General features: G+C 44.5%; 1 protein-coding gene across 8 annotated transcripts in view; it reads left to right on the top strand.

The window, feature by feature from the left end:
• PTPN13 (protein tyrosine phosphatase non-receptor type 13) overlaps nt 1-26,680 on the top strand; it is a 457,782-nt gene that overhangs the window by 350,054 nt on the left and 81,048 nt on the right. For all 8 annotated transcript variants that reach the window (XM_073599969.1, XM_073599986.1, XM_073599976.1 and 5 more), the window contains 2 exons: nt 5,612-5,697; nt 16,954-17,107. In XM_073599969.1, coding sequence (XP_073456070.1) covers nt 5,612-5,697; nt 16,954-17,107 — 240 coding nt within the window. The remainder of the gene's footprint in view (nt 1-5,611; nt 5,698-16,953; nt 17,108-26,680) is intronic.

Below are 26,680 nucleotides of genomic sequence, written 5' to 3'. Positions count from 1 at the left end.
TAGAACTTTTTGGCCTTAATTCTAATCGGTATCTGTGGAGAAAACCAGGCACTGCTGTCCAATACAGTCCCAACAGTGAAGAATGGTGATGGCAGCATCATGCTGTGGGGGTGTTTTTCAGCTGCAGGGACAGGGCGACTGGTTGCAATCGAGGGAAAGATGAATGTGGCCAAGTACAGGGATATCCTGGACGAAAACCCCTCTCCAGAGTGCTCAAGACCTCAGACTGGGCCGAAGGTTTACCTTCCAACAAGACAATGACCCTAAGCACACAGCTAAAATAAGGAAGGAGTGGCTTCACAAAAACTCCGTGACTGTTCTTGAATGGCCCAGCCAGAGCCCTGACTTAAACCCAATTGAGCATCTCTGGAGAGACCTAAAAATGGCTGTCCACCAACGTTTACCATCCAACCTGACAGAACTGGAGAGGATCTGCAAGGAGGAATGGCAGAGGATCCCCAAATCCAGGTGTGAAAAACTTGTTGCATCTTTCCCAAAAAGACTCATGGCTGTATTAGATCTAAAGGGTGCTTCTACTAAATACTGAGCAAAGGGTCTGAATACTTAGGACCATGTGATATTTCAGTTTTTCTTTTTTAATAAATCTGCAAAAATGTCAACATGGAGTGCTGTGTGTACATTAATGAGGAAAAAAATGAATTTAAATGATTTTAGCAAATGGCTGCAATATAACAAAGAGTGAAACATTTAAGGGGGTCTGAATACTTTCCATCCCCACTGTATGTATGTATGCATGTATGTGTGAGTACACCCTCACATTTTTGTAAATATTTTATTATATCTTTTCATGTGACACTAAAGAAATGGCACTGCTACAAAGTAAAGTAGTGAGTGTACAGCTTGTATAACAGTGTAACCATGAATGCCAACATGTACTGTGACATACTGAAGCAGAGCATGATCCCCTCCCTTCAGAGACTGGGCCGCAGGGCAGTATTCTAGCATAATCCCAAACACACCTCCAAGGCGCCCACTGCCTTGCTAAAGAAGCTGAGGGTAAAAGTGATGGACTGGCCAAGAATGTCTCCAGTCCTAAACCCTATTAAGCATCTGTGGGGCATCCTTAAACGGAAGGTGGAGGAGCGCAAGTCCTCTAACATCCACCAGCTCCGTGATGTCGTCGGATTGGAAGAGGACTCCAGTGGCAACCTGTGAAGCTCTGGTGAACTGCACGCCCAAGAGGGTTCAGACAGTGCTGGAAAATAATGGCGGCCACACAAAATTTTGACACTTTGGGCCCAATTTGGACATTTTCAATTAGGGGTGTACTCACTTTTGTTGCCAGCGGTTTAGACATTAATGGCTGTGTGTTGAGTTATTTTGAGGGGACAGCAAATTTACACTGTTATACAAGCTGTACACTCACTACTTTACATTGTAGCAAAGTGTAATTTCTTCAGTGTTGTCACATGAAAAGATATAAAAAAAATGTTCAAAAATGTGAGGGTGGTACTCACTTTTGTGACACACTGTGTGTACAAGTATATGTGTTTGTGTGTTACCCATGACCTATTATGTTGTCAGACTTCTGATTATACTAATCACTTTCTTTTGAGCGGCACAAAGTCTTTTGCCTTCTCAATTGCTGATATAAGCCACGGTAGTGGTTTTGTTGGTCTGGATTATTGTCAGGTGGCTTTGTTACTGAGGGGTCCAGCATTAAGGGGACAACTAAATCACCCTGATTTTCAGAATGTTGAAGGCAGTGGCGTAACTAGAACCTTCAGGGCCCCGGTGCAAGAAACCATGAAGAGCCCCCCTGACCTCGTCCCGCTGCCCCTGCCACTCATTCAGGGCCCTTTACTCCCATTGCAAGCTGCAAAATCTCCCTCCGGCTAGCAGTTTACTTCCCTAATCTATACAGTGGAGAGGGGAGGAGCTTCTGACCCGAGCAGGTATCGACTTCAGTGTACAAGCAGAGTGAATCACTTGTTTACTGAAGCCGATACCTGCCTAGGTCAGGGGCCCCTATAGTTGCCACCATTTCAAAAAAGTTTTTAGGGACACCTTTTTTTAAAGAGGAAGTAAACCCTCCTGCAAAAAAAAAAACTAAAAACACACACAGCATATTAGCTCATTTTGAATTACTTACCCGAGAACGAAGCCCCCGCAGCCGTCCTCGTCTCCCCCTTAGGCCGCCGACATCTCGCCCGGGGCTTGCTTCCGGGTATCACGGCTCCGGCGCTGTGATTGGCCGGAACCGCGATTAAGTCACTCCCGCCCATGCGTGCCATTGCTTCAGTTGGCTTAAGTGCGCATGTGCCGCATGACGTCGGCACATGCAAATACAGGGATATCTCCTAAAACGTGCAGGTTTAGGAGATATCCAGTGCAGCTACAGGCAAGCCTAATTATAGGCTTGCCTGTAGTTTAAAGTGGTTGTAAAGGGTTTACAACCACTTTAATGCATGTCCAGAAAGCCATTGGAGGCAGGGCATTTACTTGAATTAGGAACGGGGCATTCATTTAATATGGGTCTAGTTCTACAAGAACTGTAAAATTAACATATTTATGTGTTGGTGAAGCTTTCCTCGTCTCTAAGACCACTTTCACCCGGGCTGTTTGATCAGGTCCACCGGTCAGTTTTTCAGGCGGACCTGATTGGACACTCCATTCACTTCTATGGAGCGGCGGATGTCAGCGGTGACATGTCCGCTGACACCCACTGCTATCCGATCAAATCCTGTCCATGAAATCCAGACGGATGGTGACCCTATTTTCTATTTGTCTGGAGGATCGGATGGGATTGGATGAAAACAGACAAGCTGTCCGTTTTCATCCGATCTCCCATAGAGGAGAGCGGGGCTCTGATAGGTCTGTCCTCGCACAGTGAGCGGGGACGGACCTGTCATCCGCCTGCTCAGTGGGGATCAGTGGATCGATCCCCCACTGAGCAAAGCAGAGTTCCCTGGGCGGATCTGCCCCGCGTGAAAGAGCTCTAAAGTTTACTGTTTAACTTTTGTGACGTGGTGAATAGTGGGGAGAGATGCTGCTGTAGGGACCCAGGACATCCCATGAGAGATTTAGAGTACATTCTCTGAGTGCCCAGTGCATGCATCTATTATTATTGTCACTAGGACATTAGGATTCTATGAGATATTATCGTAAAATGCATGAAGATGTGAAAACTTGCTAAAGTGACCATAAAGTGACTGTTCTTTTATATTACTTTCATGGTAATGCAAAAATGCAGATATTTATTTGGATTTCCTATTGTAGCTTATTATAAACTATAATAAAAAACCCAAATAAATATCCACGATCACATTAACAATAAAAAAAAAAAAAAAAAAAATCAGTCACACTGTCACAGTATATATGGTGACTTTAGCAATTTTTTACATTTTCATACATATTAGGAACATCTCCATTGGAAGCCTAATGTCCCAGTAACAATAATAATCAAATAAATCTGTAATCTTGTTCAATGACAGCAAAGTGGTACAATGGCTGGCAGGGGAGATGCTGAGGTTCCATCTATTTTAGTTAAGGGTGGAGGTGTACATTTGTAATGTGTTTTTAAAAGGTGATACTGGTGAGATAAAAGCAAGAGGAGTTGTGCTGAAATAGACCTGTATAGCAAGGAGATCAGCTTATGCAAACAGATAATTCAATGACTAAATGAAACCTAGCAAAGTTTAATCTGGTGTACCAATCTGATTTACCTCTATCAGAGTATCTCCACTGTCTGCTCCAGTCTCTCACAGGGTCTGTCCATGCAGCTTGAGCCTCACACCTGCACCAGAAGGTGGACCGGGCGCCATCACATTTGAGGCTGGCCACAACCCCTCCTCGAGTCCAGCCCAATCAAAATGCAAGCCTCGGCAGGCTCCGCCTCCTGCATGTTCTGCAGGAGTAGCAGAGAGCGCACCCGAGAGCCACCTGATCTGCTGCTGGAGAGGAGTTTGTGATCTCCACAGATCGGGACAGTTGGCAAGTACGGAGGCCCTTCCCCTCTGCACTGTATAGAGAGGAAAGTGAACTGAACGCCAGAGGGAGATCCCGCGGCTTGCAGGCACCACAGAGCTGCCGATCGCCACCCCTTCACTGTGTAGTGAAGTGACAACTGGACGTGCGGGGGGAGATGCTGGGTCCTGGGCGCCCCCCCCCCCCCCCCCACTGTGGCGGAACAGCAGGGCCCAGTCGCAAGTGCGACTGGTGCAACCCTGATTGTTCTGCCACTGGTTGAATTGAAGAGGGGCTTCCACCGACAACCAACTCTCTTGCACTAAGAGGGCATATAGGACTCCTTCCCAGCCTGACGGGCTGTAATCCATCATGGGAACTTTTCACATCATAAGGGGAAAAGGTTTCCCTGACTGCAGCCCCAAGTTTGAAATCCACCATGCCAGGGAGAGTCTGACCTTCCAGGTCAGATGCATGGAGTCGGTTTGTTCCACTTTGCCTGAATGTTGAGTTGCATTGGTCTGGGGTAAAACTGACCTTGCCTCAAAGGAGTCTACCAGAAGGGTCAAACAAAGATATAGTTCTTGAAGAGGAAAATGGCAATGTGTAAGTAACCTTGTTGACCACTGAAGCCAGAAAATCCCCTGGAAGGAGGAAGGCAATGACGAACATTGCTTTTTTCAATTGTAGGAGCAAGTTGGGTCTTCAAATGCAAAATGGGCAAAACGTATCCATGTGGCTTGAAGACTGGGAATGACTGTTAAGACTGAAGACTGTTAAGGCAAGAGATATTGGGATATTGTTAAGCAAAAACGTTGTGAAGGAGCAAATTACTTTTCAGGGTGAGACAAAGTCACCATATAGGATGGGCTTGTAAGAGTGAGTGGGCTGCAAAGGTTTTAGCAAGCTTTAGAAATTGTAGGGACTCCATGTGGGAGAATTTGGGGTGAACAAACACGGGCTGCTGTAACGTTAAACAGGATCATACAGCATCAATAAGGGTATCAATAGTATTCGTAAGCTTGGATGAAATTTTAACTGAAGGTGAATCCTGATCCTTTTCCTCAAAAGGAAGAGATTTCTCATGTACCTCCTTTTAAGGCAGTGTGTCTGCAGCCAGGGCAAAAGTCAAAGAATGGGAGACTGAAGAGGCTCACTTGTGACCCCTGTTGTGTACAGAAGGACTGAAATTCTGCCAATGAAATCAGACATTGTGCCAGTAAATTCGTTCCTAGATAAATAGGATGAAGGTTGTTTGGCAGAAGTGCCACTAAAGTGCCCAGAGGAAGCCAGAGAACCACACTGGGGACAACTATCCAGAGTACTAGGACCCCCTTTTTCTTACCTCAGCCCAATCCGATCCAGCGATGAGCATAAGCCCAGGGGAGGAGTCGGTAGCACATGCAGGGCACCCCAGAAGCGGAGGAACGGGGCTGCTCTGTGCAAAGTCCTTGCACAGAGCAGGCAAGTATAACATGTTTGTTATTTTTATTAGGAAAGAACAAACCTTTTCAAACCCTTTAAGTGTCTTGCATTGTAATGAAGAGACAGAGCATCATATCAAACACATTTTAAACTTTACATTTGCATTGTTTCAAAAATATCATTAGCATCTAGCCATACATAAATATTGGGTGAAGTATGTCATTGTAAGTTATTTACAATTTGTTTTACTCTAACCTAGGTGATCGAGTGCTTTCTGTTAATGGAACTAGCCTGGAGGGTGCCACACATAAACAAGCTGTGGAGACATTGAGAAATACTGGCCAGGTAGGATTTTGTAACAGGAAGGCAACAAGGGAAATATAAACCCAGGATGTTTTATTTGATAAAGTAGATTACCTTGATGCATTCTGTTTTATATTTGATAGCACAAAGGTGAAAGTGAAAGAATTTACAGTTTTTTTTATGCTCGTAGGGTGAGGATATTGTTGAGCGATGTAAAGTTGTTGTTTTTTTTTTTTATTGTACAGTACAGGACACAGGTATTCAATAATGGATGGGTTATACAGTGCCTTACAAAAGTATTCACCCCCCTTGGCATTTTTCGTGTTTTGTTGCCTCACAACCTGGAATTAACATGGATTGTTTGAGAATTTGCATCATTAAATTTACACAACATGCCCACAACTTTGAAGATGTTTTTTTTTTTTTTTTTTTTTTTGTGAAGCAAACAACAAATAGGACAAAATAACAGAAAAAGTCAATGTGCATAACTATTCACCCCCCTAAAGTCAATACTTTGTAGAGCCACCTTTTGCGGCTATCACAGCTCCAAGCTGCTTTGGATAAGTCTCTATGAGCTTGCCACATCTTACCACTGGGATTTTTGCCCATTCCTCCTTGCAAAACTGCTCCAGCTCCTTCAAGTTGGATGGTTTACGCTTGTGAACAGGAATCTTTAAGTCTGACCACAGATTTTCTATTGGATTGAGGTCTGGGCTTTGACTAGGCCATTCCAACACATTTACATGTTTCCCCTTAAACCACTCAAGTGTTACTTTAGCAGTGTGTTTGGGGTCATTGTCCTGCTGGAAGGTGAACCTCCATCCTAGCCTCAAATCACACACAGAGTGGTACAGGTTTTGCGCAGGAATATTCCTGTATTTAGCACCATCTTTCCCTCAAATCTGACCAGTTTCCTAGTCCCAACTGCTGAAAAACATCCCCACAGCATGATGCTGCCTCCACCATGTTTCACTGTGGGGATGGTGTTCTTTGGGTGATGTGATGTGTTGGGTTTGCGCCAGACATAGCGTTTTTTTTGATGGACAAAAAGTTCAATTTTAGTCTCATCAGACGAGAGCACCTTCCTCCATACATTTTGGGAGTCTCCCACATGACTTTTCGCAAACTCAAAACATGCCATTTTGTTTTTTGCTTAAAGTAATGGCTTTATTCTAGCCAATCTGCATAAAACCCAACTCTATGGAGCGTATGGCTTATTGTCGTGTTATGTACAGATACTTCAGTCTCTGCTCTGGAACTCTACAGCTCCTCCAGGGTTACCTTAGGTCTCCGTGCTGCCAGGTTTGCTATTGTGACATGATCTTTCCATTTGGTTATGATAGATTTGATGGTGCTTCTAGCGATCATCAAAGATTTGGATTTTTTTTATAACCTAACCCTGACTTGTACTTCTCAACAACATTGTCCCTTACTTGTTTGAAGAGTTCCTTCGTCTTCATGGCAGTGTTTGGTTAGTGGTGCCTCTTCTTAGGTGTTGCAGCCTCTGGGGCCTTTCAAAAATGTGTGTGTATATGTAATGACAGATCATGTGACACTTCGTTTGCACAGAGGTGGACAACATTTCACAAATTATGTGACTTCTGAGGGTAATTGGTTGCACCAGAGCTTTTTATGGGCTTCATAACAAAGGGGGTGAATACATACATACTTGCCAATTATCAGTTTTTTATTTCTGAAAAATAGTTTTATGTATATATTTTTCTAATTTTACTTCACCAACTTAGACTATTGTGTTCTGATCTATCACATATAATTCAGATAAAAAAAAACCATTGAACTAAAGGCTGTAATGTAACAAAATAGGTAAAAAGCCAAGGAGGGTGAATACTTTTGCAAGGCACAGTATGCCGAGCCTTTAGATGACTGGACAGTGCCAAAGCCGATCAAAGTTTAGCACTCTCTCATATAACCCCTCCCACCATGCAAGCCCCAAATTTTTATTTCTAGTGTTTTTAGGTGATGGATATACCTCTGTGTGTGACAGACTGCTGGTTGGTAGATTTCACTGTTCCCTAACTATCAAGAAATATTGCAAGCTACACCAGCCCACTATGACAGAGTGTCAGTTTTCCAGGTCAGTCTCCCTTGGCTTAGTGCTGTGTGGACTGTCCCTGAAACCCATTGATGAGGAATTCGCTAAGAATTTTTTTTTTCTGGCGGTCATCCCAGCTATTTCTTATCTCAGTAAGACTCTCACGGCTCCAGTTCAGGATTTGCCAACTAATGGAGTCTACAGATAAGTGTTTGAGGCTTTGCCCAAGGCTTTTTTCATACTGGACCAACTTCACAACCAATAGTAATTGTGATGGCAGCATGCTAGACACTTAGGGTCTGAGCTAGGCAGCTGGCCAAGAATCCTAGGAAAATTGTGGCCAGTTCCTCAACTCACCATCAACTGGAACTGTTCCCAGTGGCCTTTGCTACAGCAAGGATGGGATAAACGATACACTGCATCAGTTCTATCGCATTGTGCTTTTGTCTGTGCAGATGGAAAGTATCCTTTGGCTGAAATTGTCGGCTTGACCTGCCTGTAAGGAAAGATTGGAAAAAATGCCATTTCAAGGCAAACGCCTCTTGGTCTGAGGCCTTGAATGCATACATCAGGAAGCTGATGGGTGCTAAATGTACTCTGAAAAAGGGTCTCTGCGGGTAAGCCGAGTCCACTTCAGGCATCCACTTCAAAGGTCAAATCAGGCAATTCATTTAGCTGTAAGTCTTGACTTTCCAAAACCTGATATTGACAGACATAAAGGAAGCACACTTAAACATTCTGATTCTCTCCCCTCAGAAGTCAACTAATTAGTAGATAGTCCACCTGTGTGTAATTTAATCTCCGTATAAATACAGCTGTTCTGTGAAGCCCCCAGAGGTTTGTTAGAGAACCTTAGTGAACAAGCAGCATCATAAAGGCCAAGGAACACACCACACAGGACGGCTACAGCGCGGGCCTTAATTGCCAAGAGGGTGTCCATTTACGTCCTCCCGAGAATGTGCTGCCTGTGGGGCGCGTGCGGTGCACTCTGTGATCAGTGAGGCACTGAGACTCTGCCCCTTACCATGTGATCAGTTGTCAGCTAACAGCTGATCACGTGATGTAAACAGAAGACAACATGAGGTAAACAGAAGACAACGTGAGGAGAAAAAAAAAAAACGATCACTGACTTCTGTCAGAGGGACGTCGGTCCCGCACAAGAACAACCACAGCTGCTAAGCAGTGCCCACCAGTGCCACCTACCGGTGCATATCAGTGTTGCCCACCAGTGCCACCTACCAATGCCCACCTGTTCCACCTATCGGTGCCCATCAGTGCAGCCTCATCAGCGCACATCATTGAAGGTGAAAAATTACCTGTTTGCAAAATTTCAACAAACTATGAAACTCTGGGGGGTTATTTTGCTTTTGTTGTTCTTCAAAATTTTCGGTCTTTTTTGTTTTTTTTGTTTTTTTTTGTTTTTTTTTTTAGCAAAAAATAAAAAAACACAGTAGTGATTAAGTGCCACCAAAAGAAAGCTCTTTGTGTGAAAAAAAGATAAAATTTCATTTACGTACAGTGTTGCATGACCGCGCAATTGTCATTCAAAGAGTGACAGCGCTCCTGGGCAGGAATGGGGTTTAAGTGTCCAGTAAGCAAGTGGTTAAAGCAGGGTTAGGTTATAAAAAAAACATCCCAAGCTTTGAATATCTCACGGAGCACTGTTCAATCCATCATCCGAAAATGAAAAGAGTATGGCACACCAAGACATGGCTGTCCACCTAAACTGACAGGCTGGGCAAGGACAGCATTAATCAGAGAAGCACCCAAGAGGTCCATGGAGATCCACAGCCCAGGTGGGAGAATCTGTCCACAGGACAACTGTTAGTCATGCACTCCACAAATCTGGCCTTGATGGAAGAGTGGCAAGAAGAAAGCCATTGTTGAAAGAAATCCATAAGAAGTCCCGTTCGGAGTTTACGAGGAGCCATGTGGGACACAGCATACGTGAACAAAAAGTGCTCTGGTCAGATGAGACCAAAATTCATCTTTTTGGCCGAAAAGCAAAATGCTATGTGTGGCGAAAAACTAACACTGCAAATCACCCTGAACACACTATCACCACCGTAAAACATGGTGGCAGGATCATGTCGTGGGGATGCTTTTTTTCAGCAGGGACAGGGAAGCCGGTCAGAGTTGATGGGAAGATGGATGGAGCCAAATCCAGGACAATCTTAGAAGAAAACCTGTTTGTTTGCAAAAGACTTGAGACTGGGGTGGAAGTTCCCCTTCCAGCAGGACAACAACCCTAAACATACAGCCAGAGCTACAATGGAATTGTTTAGATCAAATGATATTCATGTGTTATGTGGCAAGACTCGAAAACTGCTGTTCAGACACTCTCCATCCAATCTGACAGAGCTTGAGCTATTTTGCAAAGAATGGGCTAAAATGTCACTCTCTAGATGTGCAAAGCCGGTAAAGACATCCCCAAAAAGACTTGCAGCTGTAATTGCAGCAAAAGGTAGTTCTACAAAGTATTGACTTGGGGCTGAATACACATGCAGGCCACACTTTTCACACATTTGTAAAAAATTTTGAAAACCATTTATAGTAGGGAAAATTATTATTTCATCCCCTGCAGATTTTGTAAGTTTGCCCACTTACAAAAGAAATGAAGGGTCTATAATTTTTTATCATAGATGTATTTTAAATGATGGAGAAAGAATATCAACCAAAAATCCAGAAAAAACACGATACAAATGTTATAAATTGAGTTGCAGTTCAGTAAATAAAATAAGTATTTGATCTCCTACTAACCAACAATAACTGGCTCCCACAGACTGGCTGCAGTATGTGCTCACGTGGTACACAGATTAGTCTTGTCAATTTAAAGTGATTGTAAAGGCTTGTTTTTTATTTTTTTAAAATAACAAACATATACTTACCTCCACTGTGCACATATACTTACCTCCACTGTGCACAGAGTGGCCCCGATCGTCCATTTCTGGGGTCCCTCGGCGGCTTTTGCGGCTCCTGTCTGCATCAGATAACACCCTAGGAGAAGCGCTCTCCCAGGGGGTTACCTTGCGGGCGTGCTCTTGAGTCCAGCTTTTGCATCCATAGACACACATGCCGGACTCGGCCCCGGCGCCCGCGTCATTGGATTTGATTGACGGCAGCCGGAGCCAATGGCTGCGCTGCTATCAATTTATCTAATCAAGAGCCGGGGAGAGAGGGACAGCGTGTTCTCGCCGAGGGAAATACGGGGCTCAGGTAAGTAAAACGGGGGGGCTGGGGGGCCGGTCACTGCCAGGTGTTTTTTCACCTTAATGTATAGGATGCATTAAGGTGAAAAAACATGAGGGTTTACAACCCCTTTAAGAAGGTGCTCCTAATGATGACGTGTTATGTGTATAAAAAACACCTGTCCACAGAATCTTTCTTCCATTCAAACCTCACCATTAAGGGCAAGACCAAAGAGCTGTCAAAGGACGTCAAGGACAAGGTTGTAGACACCTGCTCAAGGCTGGAATGGGCTACAAGACCACAAATTATTATTCACAAATGGATGAAATACAAAATAACCATCGTTCGCCCTTGGTCAGGAGCTCAATGCAAGATTTCCCCTCATGGAGTAAGGATGATTATGAGATAAGTGAGGGATCAGCAAAGAACTACACGGGAGGAGCTTGTCAATGATCTAAAGGAAGTTGGGACGACAGTCACCGAAAAAATCATTGGTAACGCAATACGCTGCCATGAATTGAAATCCTTCATGGCCAGCAAGATCCCCCTCCTCAAGAAGGCACATGTACAGGCCTGTCTGAAGTTTGCCAATGAACATCTAAATTATTCAGAGAAGGATTAGGAGAAAGTGCTGAGGTCAGATGAGACCAAAATTGAGCTATTTGTCATTAACTTGACTCACCCTATTTGGAGGAGGAAAAATGCTGACTATGACCCCAAGAGCACCATCCCTACAGTCAAAGCACCGAGGTGGAAACCTTAATCTTTGGAGCTGTTTCTCTTGCTTAGGTACAGGCAGATTTTGCCGCATTGAAGGGCCAATGGACTGGGCCATGTATTGTAAAATCTTGGATGAGAATCTTCTTCTCTCAGCCAGAACACTGATGATTGGTCTTCCAGCATGACAATGACTCAAAACATACCACCAAGGCAACAAAGGAGTGGCTCAAGAAAAAGCACATTAAGGTCACGGAGTGGCCTAGCCAGTCTCCAGACCTTAATCCTTTATAAAATTTATGGAGGGAGCTGAAACTTCAAGTTCCCAAGCGACGGCCAAGAAACCTTAAGGATTTGGAGAATATCTATAAAGAAGAGTGTTCCAAAATTTCTCCTGAGATGTGTGCAAACCTGGTAACCAGCTACAAGAAACATCTTACCTCTGTGCTTGCCAACAAGGGTTTCTCCACCAAGTACTAAGTCATGTTATACTTTGGAATCGAATATTTATTTTACTCATTGAGCTGCAACTCAATTTATAACATTTGCATTGCGTGTTTTTTCTGGATTTTTGGTTGATATTCTGTCTCTATCATTTAAAATACACCTATGATACAAAATTGTAGACCCTTTATTTCTTTGTAAGTGGGCAAACTTAGAAAATCTGCAGGGGATCAAATATTTATTTTCTCCACTGTATCATTTTCCTTCCACTTCACAATTATGTGCCTCTTTGTGTTGGTCTGTCACAGCCCTCAAATTTTCCACTCGCCTACTCGCATTTTGTGAGTGGAAATGATGGCAGGCGAGTGTGGGCTGCCTAGGAGCGGAGGGAGCGAGCACCACCAGCAGGCAAGGTTGAAAGGGAGCAGTTCTCCCAGCGATCGTGGAGGGGAAGAGAGGAGAGCAGGTGGCCGGATCATCAGAGCAGGGAACATCGCTGTAGCAGCTTACATTTGAATTGCCGTGTCAGTGTTCCCTGCACTCGCTGTCACATACAGCCCCGCCTCCTGGCCTGAATACTTTGATACATGTCACATGTCCCAGCATTGGACAAATGTTCTTTCTATCAAAGTACCCAGGCCAGGAGGCAGGGCTATATGTGACGGCGAGCATGGGAAACATTGAAGAAATGGATTATGGACAGCCGTACTCCGATAAAAGCCTTTATTGTAATGAATAGTCAACGTTCATCAGAAGCAGGACAAACTCTGACGCGTTTCACAACATCATTGTTGCTTCGTTATAGCTAAGCTATGACTAAGCAACAAAGATGTTGTGAAACGCGTCAGTGAGGTTCCATGTTGATTTTCCAGTGACCTATATGAGAGAATGATAACACCAAATTTAACACACCTGCTCCCCATTCACACCTGAGACCTTGTAACACTAACGAGTCACATGACACCGGGGAGAGAAAATGGCTAACTGGTCCCAATTAGGACATTTTCACTTAGGTGTGTACTGACTTTTGTTGCCAGCGGTTTAGACATTAATGGCTGTGTGTTGCGTTATTTTAATGGGACAGCAAATTCACACTGTTGTACAAGCTGTACACTCACTACTTTACATGTGGAAAAGTGTAATTTCTTCACGGTTGTCACATGAAAAGAGATAATACAATATTTACAAAAATGTGAGATACTGTATTACATAATATTGCATAATATTGCATTATTACAAATATTGCATTTTACAAAGTAAAATGCAGTGCTAATATACTTAGTGATCAATTAAACAAGTGATCTAAAAACTCAACAAAATTCCATTTAAGAAAAACAAAGTGAAAAAAGAACACTAAAGCAGAGTCCCATTGGAATTAAGGTATATATATTAAAAAATGAAAACCCATCCAAATAAGAGTAATAGTTTGCAGTTAACCAATCAGTGAAGATGTGACGCGTTTCGTCACTAGCGGACATCAACTGGGGAATGGCCATTCCCCAGTTGATGTCCGCTAGTGATGAAACGTGTAGGGAGGAGCCTACAGCGGTGACGTCATCACGTTTTTCCTCTCAGGAGGTGGATGGGCGAATTACACAGGAAGTGAACAGAAGATGGAGATGTTTCGGTTCCGCTTTTAACTAACGAATGCTGTATCGCTTTCAAATAGCTTTTTACTTTGTAAGTGCAAATCTATTTTCTTAATTAAATACATTTTATACAGTATTATGCTATGGGAGCCTCTTTCTTATATCTTTTGAGTACCAATGGCACCATCTACAGTTCCAGGCAGCCTTTTAAAGATTTTGGGGAGACCTAATCATTCCCTATGTTTGAGATCACTGATTAGTGATCACATTGTTCTGGTAAGCAGATTATTTTATCACCTGGGTGTGGAGCTGGAAGCACTTATACAAAGGATTTCTTCACGGATTTGTTCACTGCAAACTATCTCTTATTTGGATGGGTGTTCATTTTTTTAATATATGGACCTTAATTCCAATGGGACTCTGCTTTAGTTTTCTTTTTTCACTTTGTTTTTCTTCAATGGAATTTTTAGTTTTTATATCACTTGTTTAATTGATCACTAAGTATATTTGCGATGCATTAACTTTGTGTACCATACCTGTTTGAAGTTTTGTGTATTAGACTTTTAAGTGCTAGCAGCTGTATATTGTTTGATTCACAGTTTTTACTAATTTTCACATATTTCTAGCGCTACGTTGGCCTTAGGGCCTCCTTTTTTCTATATTTGAGATACTGTATGTACATGTGATTTTTTTTCGTTTTTATTTTTAATAAATTTGCAAAGATTTCAAATAAACTTCTTTCACGTTGTCATTATGGGGTATTGTTTATAGAATTTTGAGGAAAATAATGAATTTAATCCATTTTGGAATAAGGCTGTAACATAATAAAATGTGGAAAAGGTGAAACGCTTTGAATACTTTCCAGATGCACTGTAAATAACTGCCATTATATACACTGGCTGGCATCACAGACCTGTGCAGGACAACATTCTGCTAGCCGGGAACAGGTTAAAGCAGTCATTAGATCAATCCATGCATCTGTCAGCCAAGGGCAGTAATTCATTGACTTGGTGGATTTCCAACCTGTCGCTGGTTCTTCCTCCCACTGAACTAGACCATCCTCTCCACAGATGCCAGCCACTCGGGGATAGTAGTGACAGCCACAGGGAACTTGATCTGGGAGGGAGTCTCAGCTTCCAATCAGTATTCTGAAGTTGACAGCCATTTACCTATCCCTCCTGCGATGAATAACCCATCTCCAGATCTGCCACTCAGAGTACATTCCACCTGCGCTACGGCTATGCCCTATGTCAACCACCAAGATGGTACAAGAAGTCAAGCAACTCATATAAAGGCAGATCTCATCCTGGCCTTGGCAGAGATCAGTGTTCCAGCCATATCCACTAGGGATGCACCAATTTCATTTTTTTTTATACTGAGCATGAGTACCGATACTTTTTTTTTTTTCTTTTTCAAGTACTGGACAATACCGGTTACCGATACCTATCGCCTAGGAAGAGTGGGTAGAGGGGTGGTTTGGGAGGTGGGGGAGTAGAGGACTAAATGAGGGCAAGGTAGTTGAGGGTGGGGTGGTAGAGTTGGGATGGAAAAGGCTGTGATCGCTGGGGGAAAGAGGATGGGGATGGGAGGGTCATTGGGAAACATGGGTCAAAGGTGACAGCTGGTGGAGGGTAGGAGGACACAATACAGGGAGAGCACAGTACAGGGGGTTAGGAGGGTACAGTACAGGGGGTAGGGAGGGCACAGTACAGGGTGTAGGAAGGGCACAGTAGAGGGGTCACTTCTGGCAGTGCACTAGGCAGAGCTCTTTTTCCCATCCCTGCATTTTACACAGCCTGAACACAGGCAGAGCTCCTGCTCCCCACACAGCGCACACTGGAGCTGAAATCTGATTCCCTTACAGCTACAATGTGAACAGTGTATAGCTAGCTACTGGTGACAGTTCCGACCTCTAACATTCCATGGTAGGATTGGAGTTGCAGTAGCTAGCTATACGCTATGCAAATCGTAGCTGTAAGGGAATGGGATGGGGAGGAGAAGCTCTTAGTGCTGTGCTCAAGATGTGTGCTATGCGGGGATGGGAGATTGCCGGCAAGCGTCAGGGGTGGTGGAGGGCTTGGAAGGAGAGAGCCCACCCCTCCCCAATACCCCACCCATCCCCAATACCCCACCTGTCCCCAATACCCTAGAGCGGGGCATGATCTCGCCCTGTAATTGGAGCACTACAAATCCCGCCCACATAGGCAGTGTCCAAGTTGGCCCGTGCATTAAGACGGGCCTGGGCCAGAGGAGACAGCTGGCCGAAGGGCAGGAGGAAGCGTTTCACTCCCAAGCTGATGTCACTTCCGTTATTGGTTTCGGGTATCGGAGCATTTCCGTGAGTACCGATACTCTTGAAAATACCTAGTATTGGCACCGATACCTGCAACCCTAATATCCACTGTGCACTGTCCACTGTGCCCTAATATCCACTGTGCACATTCCAGGAACGACAATATGGCAGGTAGGCTTTCTAAGTCAGCAGGAATTGACTCCTCAGGGAATGGTGGCTGCATCCAGATGTGTTCCAGGAGTTCTGTCATGGACTCTAGATGTAGACTGTGGTGTCCAGATTCAACAATAAACTAAACAAATTGGTGTCCTGTGGGAGACATCCACAAGCATTTGCCGTGGACACTCTGGTGACCCTGTGAGATTAATTCCAACTGATCCATACTCCCGAATCCCCCCCCCCCCTGCAGTTGGGTCTACTTTGCAGGATTGAGGTAGAAAGGGTGCTGGTGATTTTGGTGGCCCCCACACTGGCCAAGAAGTGTTTGGTTCTCTGATGTGACTATTGTTCCAAAATTGAATGCTACAAAACTGGAGCTTGAATGGTGGGAGAGGTTATATGAGGAAGTGTTCAAGCTTTGAGTGGCTTTTCTTTTGTCCAGTTCTGAAGGTGTGGCATATAACCCATCCATTACAATTGAATACATTTGTCCTGTACTGTTCTCTAAGAAAAGGATTTTACAGCTACATAAAAGATCCAATTGTTGCTGCTTCTATCTCCATTGACGTTTTCTCTTGGGATAGCTGTCAAGAATGGGATTTCTAGGCACTTTGTGTTCTGTGACAGCTGTCAATATATTGGAATTTCCTCTTGCTTTCTGTCCTGATGACAGGAATTGAGGGTAAATCTCTCTAATGGTGACACAGAGCGCAAATAAAACCTGGGGCCAGATTTGGACAGTTATTGCCCATGCTTCATTTGTTGTTTGTGTGTAGTTTGAGCAGACAATATGTTTTAGATGTGCCCGAAGTTCTTATTTAAGTTGTAAATACATACAATGGCTATTTGTGCAGGTGGTAACGTTGTTATTGGAAAAAGGACAGCTACCAGCTGTGAAAGTCCATGCTCCAGTTACCCCTCAATGTACACCACCTAACCAAGCTGAGACAAGCAAACAACAAGAACAGAAGGCTTCTGTACCACCAGAATATAGCTTTATAACTAATGGTAAGCTTTATCTACACTTTGAAAATGCCAATAAACTACTAGTACAGTATGTAACTTGTATCTCCGCTAAAGGTTTGTTGTTTTTTTTTTTTTTATCACATTTTTTATTGCTATCTGTGTCCCCATATCCCCACACTCTCTTTTCTGGGATATCCAATTCAAAAAGGTGACAAGAAGTCTTCGAATTTACTGTAATATAATTAAAACTAAAATGTTATAGGGAACATCTAGAAGTGTCAATTGTACCTAAGCAGTATCCTGTAAACTGTATACTTTGGCTTGAATTGCTCCTGAAAATAGCGGTGCATTTCCTGGGATGTGAGGGTGCCCAGCTACCAGCATGTATACAGCCTTATAGCTCTATGCCAGTTGTGTGAGATCTAAGGCATTTCTAGTCTCAGAACTAGCAAAGTGAAAATTGGCGATTTCACTACTGTTTTTTGCTTATTCCTCTTGTTGAAGGCTCTGATATGAGGAAGCAAAAATGTTTGCTTCCATATGGCCGTCATGCAGGACAAGGCATGGAACGTCAGTAATAAGGAACCTTGCTGCAGTAAGACCACATGCAGTTTTGGTGGCTAGTTTTTTGCCCTCTGCTTGCCTTTTTTTAACACAGTTCCCAGAGTTCAGTTTCTGGTTGTTAGTCCAGATATGATGTCATATAACAGTAAATATTAAGAAGAATACTCATGGTATTATATAATTTTGTCTTACATTCTAGCTATCCTTGCAAATATCGTATTTGCCCATGTCTGCTTGTTTTTTTCCCTTTTTTTTTTTACTTCTTCTTTCCTTCTTTGATACTGTTGTTTGTCAGGAACTGACCAACCATATGTAAGCAGTTAAATTCCATTTAACCAGTTCAGCTCTCACAGCCGTATAGCCCAATAAACAAGTTTTTACTTTTTTTTTTTTTTTTGCAGTGAGCCTATTTATTTTGCAATTTTGTCATTGCTTAACCCCTTCCTGCCTCCTAGCTCTTTGAGAACTAGTTGCTGGGAGGCGGAGACGGGCATTCGAGCCATTTGACCGCTGTGATTGGCTGTCACAATGGTCACATAATTGGAAAGCTTACAGCCGCAAGTGTGCATCAGGAGCTTTCCAGTCCATACTAATGACTGTGCTGGGAGCGCGTTCTCAGCACAGTTCTGTGTTTACATAGGGCTGTGTATATGCGACCTCTCTGCGTTTATAGGGCTGTGTATATGCGACAGTTCTGTGTTTACATAGGGCTGTGTATATGCGACCTCTCTGCGTTAAAGTTCACCCACCAAGAGTTCGCATATATGCATGCGGCTGGCTTGAAGAGGTTAAAATGGTTGTAAAGGTTTAAGGTTTTTAGGATGCATGAAGGTAAAAAACCTTTTGTGTGCAGCTCTCCCCAGCCCCCCCCCAATACTTGCCTGAGCCTAATCTCGTTTTAGCGATGTGCACAACACCAGCGGCTCTCCTCTCCCCCATTGGCTCCCGCTACTGTCAATCACAGTCAGTGAGCCAATGAGGAGAGAGTAGAGGCATGGCCGAATGGACACAGAGCAGTAGCTCGGGAGCAAGCCTGCTCGGGTGCCCCCGTAGAAAGCTTCTTGCTATGGGGGCAAGAGAGAGGGGCCAGGATCCCCGGTGGGGGCTCAAGAAGAGGAGGATCTGGGCTGCTCTGTGCAAAACCACTGCACAGAGCAGGTAAGTAGAACATGTTTGTTGTTTTTTTAAAAAAATGCTTTTAATAGCACTTTAAGATACTTAAGATTACATAGTAATATATGTTTCTTTCTCGAACATCACGGGACACAGAGCCTCAGTAATTACTGATGGGTTCTATAGGTATCACTAGGTGATTGGACACTGGCACACCCTAATCAGGAAGTTCAACCCCCTATATAATCCCTCCCCTTGCAGGGATACCTCAGTTTTTACGCCAGTAGGTGATGGACGTGTAAAGATGTGCTGTGCTGAGCTCCAAAGGGAATATCCTATACTGGGGCAAGCCAGACAGACCGGATCCATTCAAAGTGTCCTTTCTAGGCCGAATTGGATGGTACCCGGGCCTCGTGTCCGAAGAAACGAGGTTTTACCTGTAATGCTTCTCTTTTTAGAGAGCTGGACCCCGCATATTAGAAAATGGTTTTCTAGCCTAATTTTTAGCCGGGTGCTTTACGGGCCCAGAACTGCAGGATCCCCCTATTCGTAGGGGGCCCCAGTCTCTGACGTTTTTTTCAAATGGAGCCCACCGTGAGAGGTGAAGATTGGGTCTGTGTAAACTGAACCCTGCGGCTGGATAAGGTAAGAGGAGATTCCACAGAATATTCTAATTCTAGTAGGTTTCTCCTTTAAGGTAAATGCATGCTATGCCTATTGTGACCACCGGGGGCTGCCAAGAGCACAAACCTTCACATGCTGGATTGTCTGTCTCAGAGTTTATGCTGCACATGTTTTTCACAGCGTCTCAGGCCGACTGCAAAGGTAGGATGGAAGGGGGGGTTTCTCATGTTTGAATGTTCCCCCCCAGGCTAGAGAGAGGCCACAGGGGTCTAGAAGGTGGTTATACCGCTCGGGCACAGCTGCCTCGGCCGCAATTTCCGACCATTGCCGTTTAGGCAGGTCTTCACTACCAGCTTCTCTCCCTCCTCCCCCTTCCCCAGCCTTCCTCCATAGTATTACAGGAGAGTCGGCCAGCACGGGAAGCGCTCATTTTTTTCAAAATTAGAGGGGGGGGCGGGACGTCAGCACAGATGCTTAGACTCCCCACTCAGGCCAGCTGCAGGCTATTAAGGCACTCTGTACAGGTGCACACAGCATTTGGAGAGACACAGAGCTGACGGTCGCATGTAAGGTGGGACACAGGCATTCTCCTAGGCAGCATTTACTGAAGTAACACCAGACTGAGCATTGGGTAGCAAGGCTTTTAGCCAGACTACATCGCTCAGCAGTCAGTGTTCATTTGTATACCTCACACCTTGTTGCTTTGCACTATGGATAGAAGAGGTTCAAGCACCCCAAGAACCAGAGACACTAGGGGATCTCGTTCAGGTTCTGAGGGCCCCCTGTCAGCAGCATCCTCCCCCCGGATGGGCCAGGGACGGCTAGCCAGGGAGAGCCGCTGGGGTCAGGGGCTACACCTGCTTCTGGCACTTCAGCCCCTGTATATATTACACAAGAGGTTTTTTCCTCAACCATTAATGGTCTAGAGGAATGATTAATGGCCGTGATTATGTCTTCACTCAGTAGAAGAAAACGCACTAGGCCTTCCTCTGTTCCCCAAGACCCTCAGGAAGAGGAGTTCTGGGATAAAGGAGATGAATCCCTTTCAGAGGATCGGGATGGGACGGATGATTCCTCTTCGGAGGAATAAGGTGGAGAGGGACCCTCTGCGACTTCCCAAGAGGAGAAAGTCTTAGTGCAGATCCTTACTGGATTGGTCCGCTCCACATTGAAGTTGCCCCTACCTGAAACTGCTAAAGAATCCTCTTCTGCTTTGGGGTCACTGAAACCTTTCCAAGCAGCACATGCTTTTCCTGTTCACAAATTACTTGAAAAGCTCCTTTATTCTGAGTGGGAGCACCCAGATAAGCGATTTCTTCCGCCGAAAAAGTTTTCAACACTTTATCCTATGGAAGAAAAATTTATTAATTTCCTCTGTAAATAGTAGTCTGACTTGTCCTGTAGACAATGCTCAGATGCTCAGGGATCCTGTGGATAAAAAGATGGAATCCTTATTAAAGGATGTTTTTTCCTTAGCAGGATCAGTGGCCCAACCTGCAGTAGCAGCGATTGGAGTCTGTCAATACTTAAGAGACCATGTTAAGCAGGTCATCAAAGTATTACCTGAACAACAGGCCCAGGGTTTGCTAACCTTCCAGCGGCCTTATGTTAGGTTGTTGACGCCATCAGAGATTCTATCAGGCAAACCTCCCATCTTTCACTGGGGTTGGTGCATATACGTAGAATCCTATGGTTGAAAAATTGGTCAGCCGAAGTACCATGTAAGAAGCTGCTGGCTGGGTTTCCTTTTCGTGGTACAAGGTTGTTTGGAGAAGACTCGGATAACTATATCAAGAGAATCTCCTGTGGGAAAAGTACTCTCTTACCTGTTAAGAAGAAGAGTAAACGTCCCTCTTTCAAACAGACTCTCTCCCAGCGCCAGGGGCTTCAGCCTCCAGGCAGTTACGACGGCCTCCTCTGTCTGGGGCTACAAACAAGAGTCAACCCCAGGGACAAAAGAAATCCTGGGGGAAGAAGTCTTCTAGACAAGACACTAAGGCCTCTTCATGAAGGGGCGCCCCCCGCTCGCTCGAGTGAGGGGAAGACTGCTACAGTTCTCAAAGCTCTGGCAGGATGACTTCCAGGACAGATGGGTAATCTCCACGGTAACCTTAGAGTACAAGCTGGAGTTCCAAGAATTTCCCTCTCCTTGTTTCCTCAGATCAAGTGTTCCCAGAGACCCAGAGAAGAAGCAGTCGCTCCTTCTAGCGTTAGGGCGACTTTTGTCGCAAGAGGTCATCAGGGTGGTTCCCACAAAGGATCAAGGATTGGGTTTCTATTCCAACCTTTTTACGGTCCAAAAACCAAATGGGGATGTCAGACCCATTCTGGATTTAAGACATCTGAATCGATTCTTAAGGATTCAGTCCTTGCGCAGGGAATCAATTCGGACAATAGTCTCCATCCTGCAGGGAGGAGAATTATTGGCATCGATTAATATCAGAGATGTGCCCATTTTTCCTACTCATTAGAAGTTTCTGCGCTTCGAAGTAGGAGGGCACCATTTCCAGTTTGTGGCTCTGCCCTTCGGGATAGCCACTGCACCTCGAGTGTTCACAAGGATCGTGGCTCCTCCTCTGGCCAGATTAAAGGCTCAGGGTATGACTGTCATAGCATACCTAGACGACCTGTTCTTGATAGACCAGTCGGTAGCTTCCTTGAACGGGAACTTAAGGACCACGGTCAAGTATCTGGAACATCTAGGTTGGATCCTCAACCCAGGAAAATCTTTCCTAAACCCAGTAAGAAGACTGGAGTATTTAGGTCTGATCATAGATACAAGCCAGGGGAAAGTGTTTCTTCCTCAGGCAAAGATCACTGCTTTAAGGGAGCTGATTCTGAAAGTCAGGACCAAGAAGGGGCATTCTATCCGCCTTTGTATGAGGCTGCTAGGAAAGATGGGGTCTTCATTCGAAGCAGTTTCCTATGCTCAGTTCCATTCAAGACTACTGCAACACAGTATTCTGTCGGCCTGGAACAAGAAGGTTCAGGCATTAGACTTTCCGATGGCTCATACCCGAAAACCTGCAGAAGGGGAAATCCTTTCTACCGGTTACCTGGACGGTGGTAACAATAGATGCCAGTCTGTCAGGTTGGGAAGCAGTTCTGGAACAGTCTGCGATCCAGGGGCTATGGTCTGAGACCGAGAGGACACTAACCATCAACATTCTGGAGATCCGTGCGGTATATCTCTAAAAGCCTGGACTATCAGGCTACAGGGTTGGCTGGTCAGGATCCAGTCCAACAATGGCTTATGTCAATCATCAGGGAGGCACCCGGAGCCGAGCGGCTCAAAAGGAGGTGATCCAGATCTTAGCCTGGGCAGAGATGCAGGTGCCATGCATATCGGTAGTTTTTCATTCCAGGGATAGAGAACTGTTAGACGAACTATCGCCAGCAGTTACTCCCAAGGGAATGGTCTCTGCATCCCGACGTCTTTTGGGCCATATGCCAAAGATGGGGGGTTCCAGATGTAGATCTCATTGCATCCCGATGCAACAAAAAGTTAGATTTGTGGCAAGGACGAGGGATCCTCTTGCATGCGGGACGGATGCGTTGGTGATTCCGTGGCATCGGTTCTCACTGATTTATGCATTCCCGTCTATTCTGCTACTGCCACGACTCCTTCGCAGGATCAGGCTGGAAAGGAAGTCGGTACTTCTGGTGTCCCCCGCTTGGCCCAGAAGGACTTGGTATGCAGAAATAGTAAGGATGACGGTGGGTTCCCCGTGGACCCTACCGGTACGCCCAGACCTGTTATCTCAAGGTCCAGTGTTCCATCCTGCCTTACAAATGCTAAATTTGACGGTTTGGCTATTGAAACCCACGTTCTGAAGAATCGTGGACTTTCAGATCCTGTGGTATCTACCTTGATCAATGCAAGGAATGATTTATCAGAGAATCTGGAAAGCTTATATATCCTGGTGTGAATCCAGGGGTTGGCATCCCAGAAAATATGTGATTTTCTACAATTGGGATTAGAGATGAAGCTGGCCTTGAGTACCATCAAGGGCCAGGTCTCGGCTTTATCAGTATTATTTCAACGGCCACTTGCTTCGCATTCTTTGGCTCGAAACGTTATGCAGGGGGTGACGCGGCTTAATCCTCCGGTTAAGACGCCCCTAAACCCCTGGGATTTGAACTTGGTTCTGTCTGTGTTACAGAAACAGCCTTTTGAACCAATACGTCAGATTCCTTTGGTCTTGCTGACAAGGAAGTAAATTTTTCTGGTAGCCATCTCTTCTGCTAGAAGAGTATCAGAATTAGCATCTCTTTCCTGTAAAGAGCCTTATTTGATTGTTCACAAGGATAGAGTGGTACTGCGCCCTCATCCTAGTTTTTTACCGAAGGTGGTTTCAGATTTTCATCTAAACCAAGACATTGCTCTGCCTTCCTTTTTTCCAGATCCCTGTTCTACGGAAGAAGGGTCACTACATTCTTTGGATGTAGTAAGAGCAATCAAGACCTATCTGGAAGCAACTGCTCAGATTCGCAAAACGGATGTTTTGTTTGTGCTGCCAGAAGGTCCCAGTAGAGGACAAGCAGCATCAAAAGTTACCATTTCTAAATGGATTCGACAATTGATCATTCAAGCTTACGGTTTGAAACAGAAGATTACTCCGTTTCAGATCAGGGCACATTCCACAAGGGCTATTGGTGCTTCTTGGGCAGTGCATCACTGGGCCTCTATGACTCAAATCTGCAAGACCGCAACCTGATCTTCAGTTCATACATTCACCAGATTTTATCAGGTGGATATGAGAAGGCATGAGGATATCGCCTTTGGGCGTAGTGTGCTGCAGGCAGCGGTACTGGGTCCTCAGGTCTGATTGCACCCTACTTGGTTGTGGTTCCCCTCCCCTCAGGTAGCATTGCTCTGGGACATCCCATCAGTAATTACTGGGGCTCTGTGTCCCGCGATGTTCGAGAAAGAAAATAGGATTTTTTAAAACAGCTTACCTGTAAAATCCTTTTCTTTCGATGGACATCACGGGACACAGAGGTCCCACCCCTCTTCTAATACACTATATTGCTTGGCTACAAAACTGAGGTATCCCTGCAAGGGGAGGGATTATATAGGGGGTTGAACTTCCTGATTAGGGTGTGCCAGTGTCCAATCACCTAGTGATACCTATATAACCCATCAGTAATTACTGAGGCTCTGTGTCCCGTGATGTCCATCGAAAGAAAAGGATTTTACAGGTAAGCTGTTTTAAAAAATCCTATTATCTATTTGTAGTACCCGAAAGGCTTTGTTTTGGTTATCTTGTCTTTCAAAAAATGATTTAATTTTTTTGCAGTTCTTAGCCAAAAGAAAGTAACATGAAAAATTGCTCTTTTTATAAATGTACATTAGAGAACACAAGATAGGATTCTGTAAGTTTGCCCCCTGCAGATTTTTTTAAGTTTGCCCACTTACAGATAAATGAAGGGTCTATAATTGTTATCATAGGTGTATTTTACATGATGGAGACAGAATATCAACCAAAAATCCAGAAAAAACACATGATACAAATGTTATAAATTTAGTTGCAGTTCAGTGAGTAAAAGAAGTATTTGATCCCCTACACACCAACAATAATTCTGGCTTCACAGACTGGCTACAGTATGTGCTCCTGTGGTACACAGATTAGTCCAGTCAATTTAAGAAGGTGCTCCTAACAACAACTCGATATGTGTATAAAAGACACCTGTCCACAGAATCTCTTTCTTCCATTCAAACCTCACCATCATGGGCAAGACCAAAGAGCTGTCAAAGGACATCAGCGCCAAGATCATAGACCTGCACTAGGCTGGAATAGGCTACAAGACCATCAGCAAGAAGCTTGGCGAGAAGGAGACAACTGTTGGGTTGATTATTCGCAAATGGTAGAAATAGAAAATAACCATCAATCGCCCTCGGTCTGGAGCTCCATGCAAGGTTTTGCCTCATGGGGTTAGGATGATTATGAAAAAAGTGAGGGATCAGTCCAGAACTACATGGGAGGAGCTTGTGAATGCTCTCAAGGCAGTTGGGACAACAGTCACCAAACAAACCATTGGTAACACAATACGCTGCCATGGATTGAAATCCTGCAGAAGCCAGCAAGGTCCCCCTCCTCAAGGAGGCACATGTACAGGCCAGTCTGAGGTTTGCCAATGAAAATCTAAATGATTCAGAGAAGGATTGGGAGAAAGTGCTGTGGTCAGATGAGACCAAAATTGAGCTATTTGCCATTAACTTGACTCGCCATGTTTGCAGGAAGAAAAATTCTGACTTTGACCCTAAGAACACCATCCCTACAGTCAAGCATGGAGGTGGAAACATTATACTTTCGGGCTGTTTCTCTGCTAAAGGTACAAGCCGACTGTGCCGCATTGAGGGGCCAATGGATGGGGCCGTGTATTGTAAAATCTTGGATGAGAACCGTCTACCCACAGCCAGAACTCTAAAGATGGGTCGTAGATGGGTCTTCCCTTCCAGCATGACAATGACCCAAAACATACCGACAAGGCAACAAAGGAGTGGCTCAAGAAGCACATTAAGGTCATGGAGTGGCCTAGCCAGGCTCCAGACCTTCATCTTATAGAAAATGTATGGAGGGAGCTCATTTGACTGCTTGCAGACTGCCCACCGCACATTTACATACCTGTACGTTGTTTCCTCTTCTGGGTCGGGGGTGCACGTACGCGGCGCCGGTGACCCGCTCCCGCTGTGATTGAACACAGCTGAAGCCAATCAGTTGGTCCGGTACCCGCGATGGCCGTCTGGACACGCCGATCGTTCGCTAGAGAGGCAAAACGGCGATCTGCCTATGTAAATTACAAGGCAGACCACCATTCTGTCAGAGGAAGAGAGATTTTGTGTCCTTGCTAATCAGGAACACAGATCTCGCTCTTCCTCCAGTTAAACCATCCCCCACACAGTTATAAATCACTCCCTAGGAGCTCATTTAACCCTTTGATCGCCCCTGATGTTAACCACTTCCCTGCCAGTGTCCTTTATACAGTGAGAGTGCATTTTTTAACACTGATTACTGTATTGGTGTAACTGGTCCCCAAAAAGTTTTACTTGGTGTCAAATTTGTTTGCCGCAATATTGCAGTCCTGCTAAAAATCGCTGATCGCCGCCATTACTAGTAAAATTTAAAAATATAGCATAGTTTGTAGACGGGATAACTTTTTGCGCAAACCAGTCAATTTATGCTTACTGGGATTTTTTTTTACCAATAATATGTAGAAGAATACATATTGGCCTATACTGATGAAGAAATTTGATTTTTTACATTTTTTTTATTGGGTATGTTTTATAGCAGAAAGTAAAAAATATTTTTT

The sequence above is a fragment of the Aquarana catesbeiana genome, linkage group LG01, assembly GCF_042186555.1.
Source record: "Aquarana catesbeiana isolate 2022-GZ linkage group LG01, ASM4218655v1, whole genome shotgun sequence".
NCBI lineage: Eukaryota > Metazoa > Chordata > Amphibia > Anura > Ranidae > Aquarana > Aquarana catesbeiana.
This window is presented reverse-complemented; position numbering and strand designations above follow the sequence as displayed.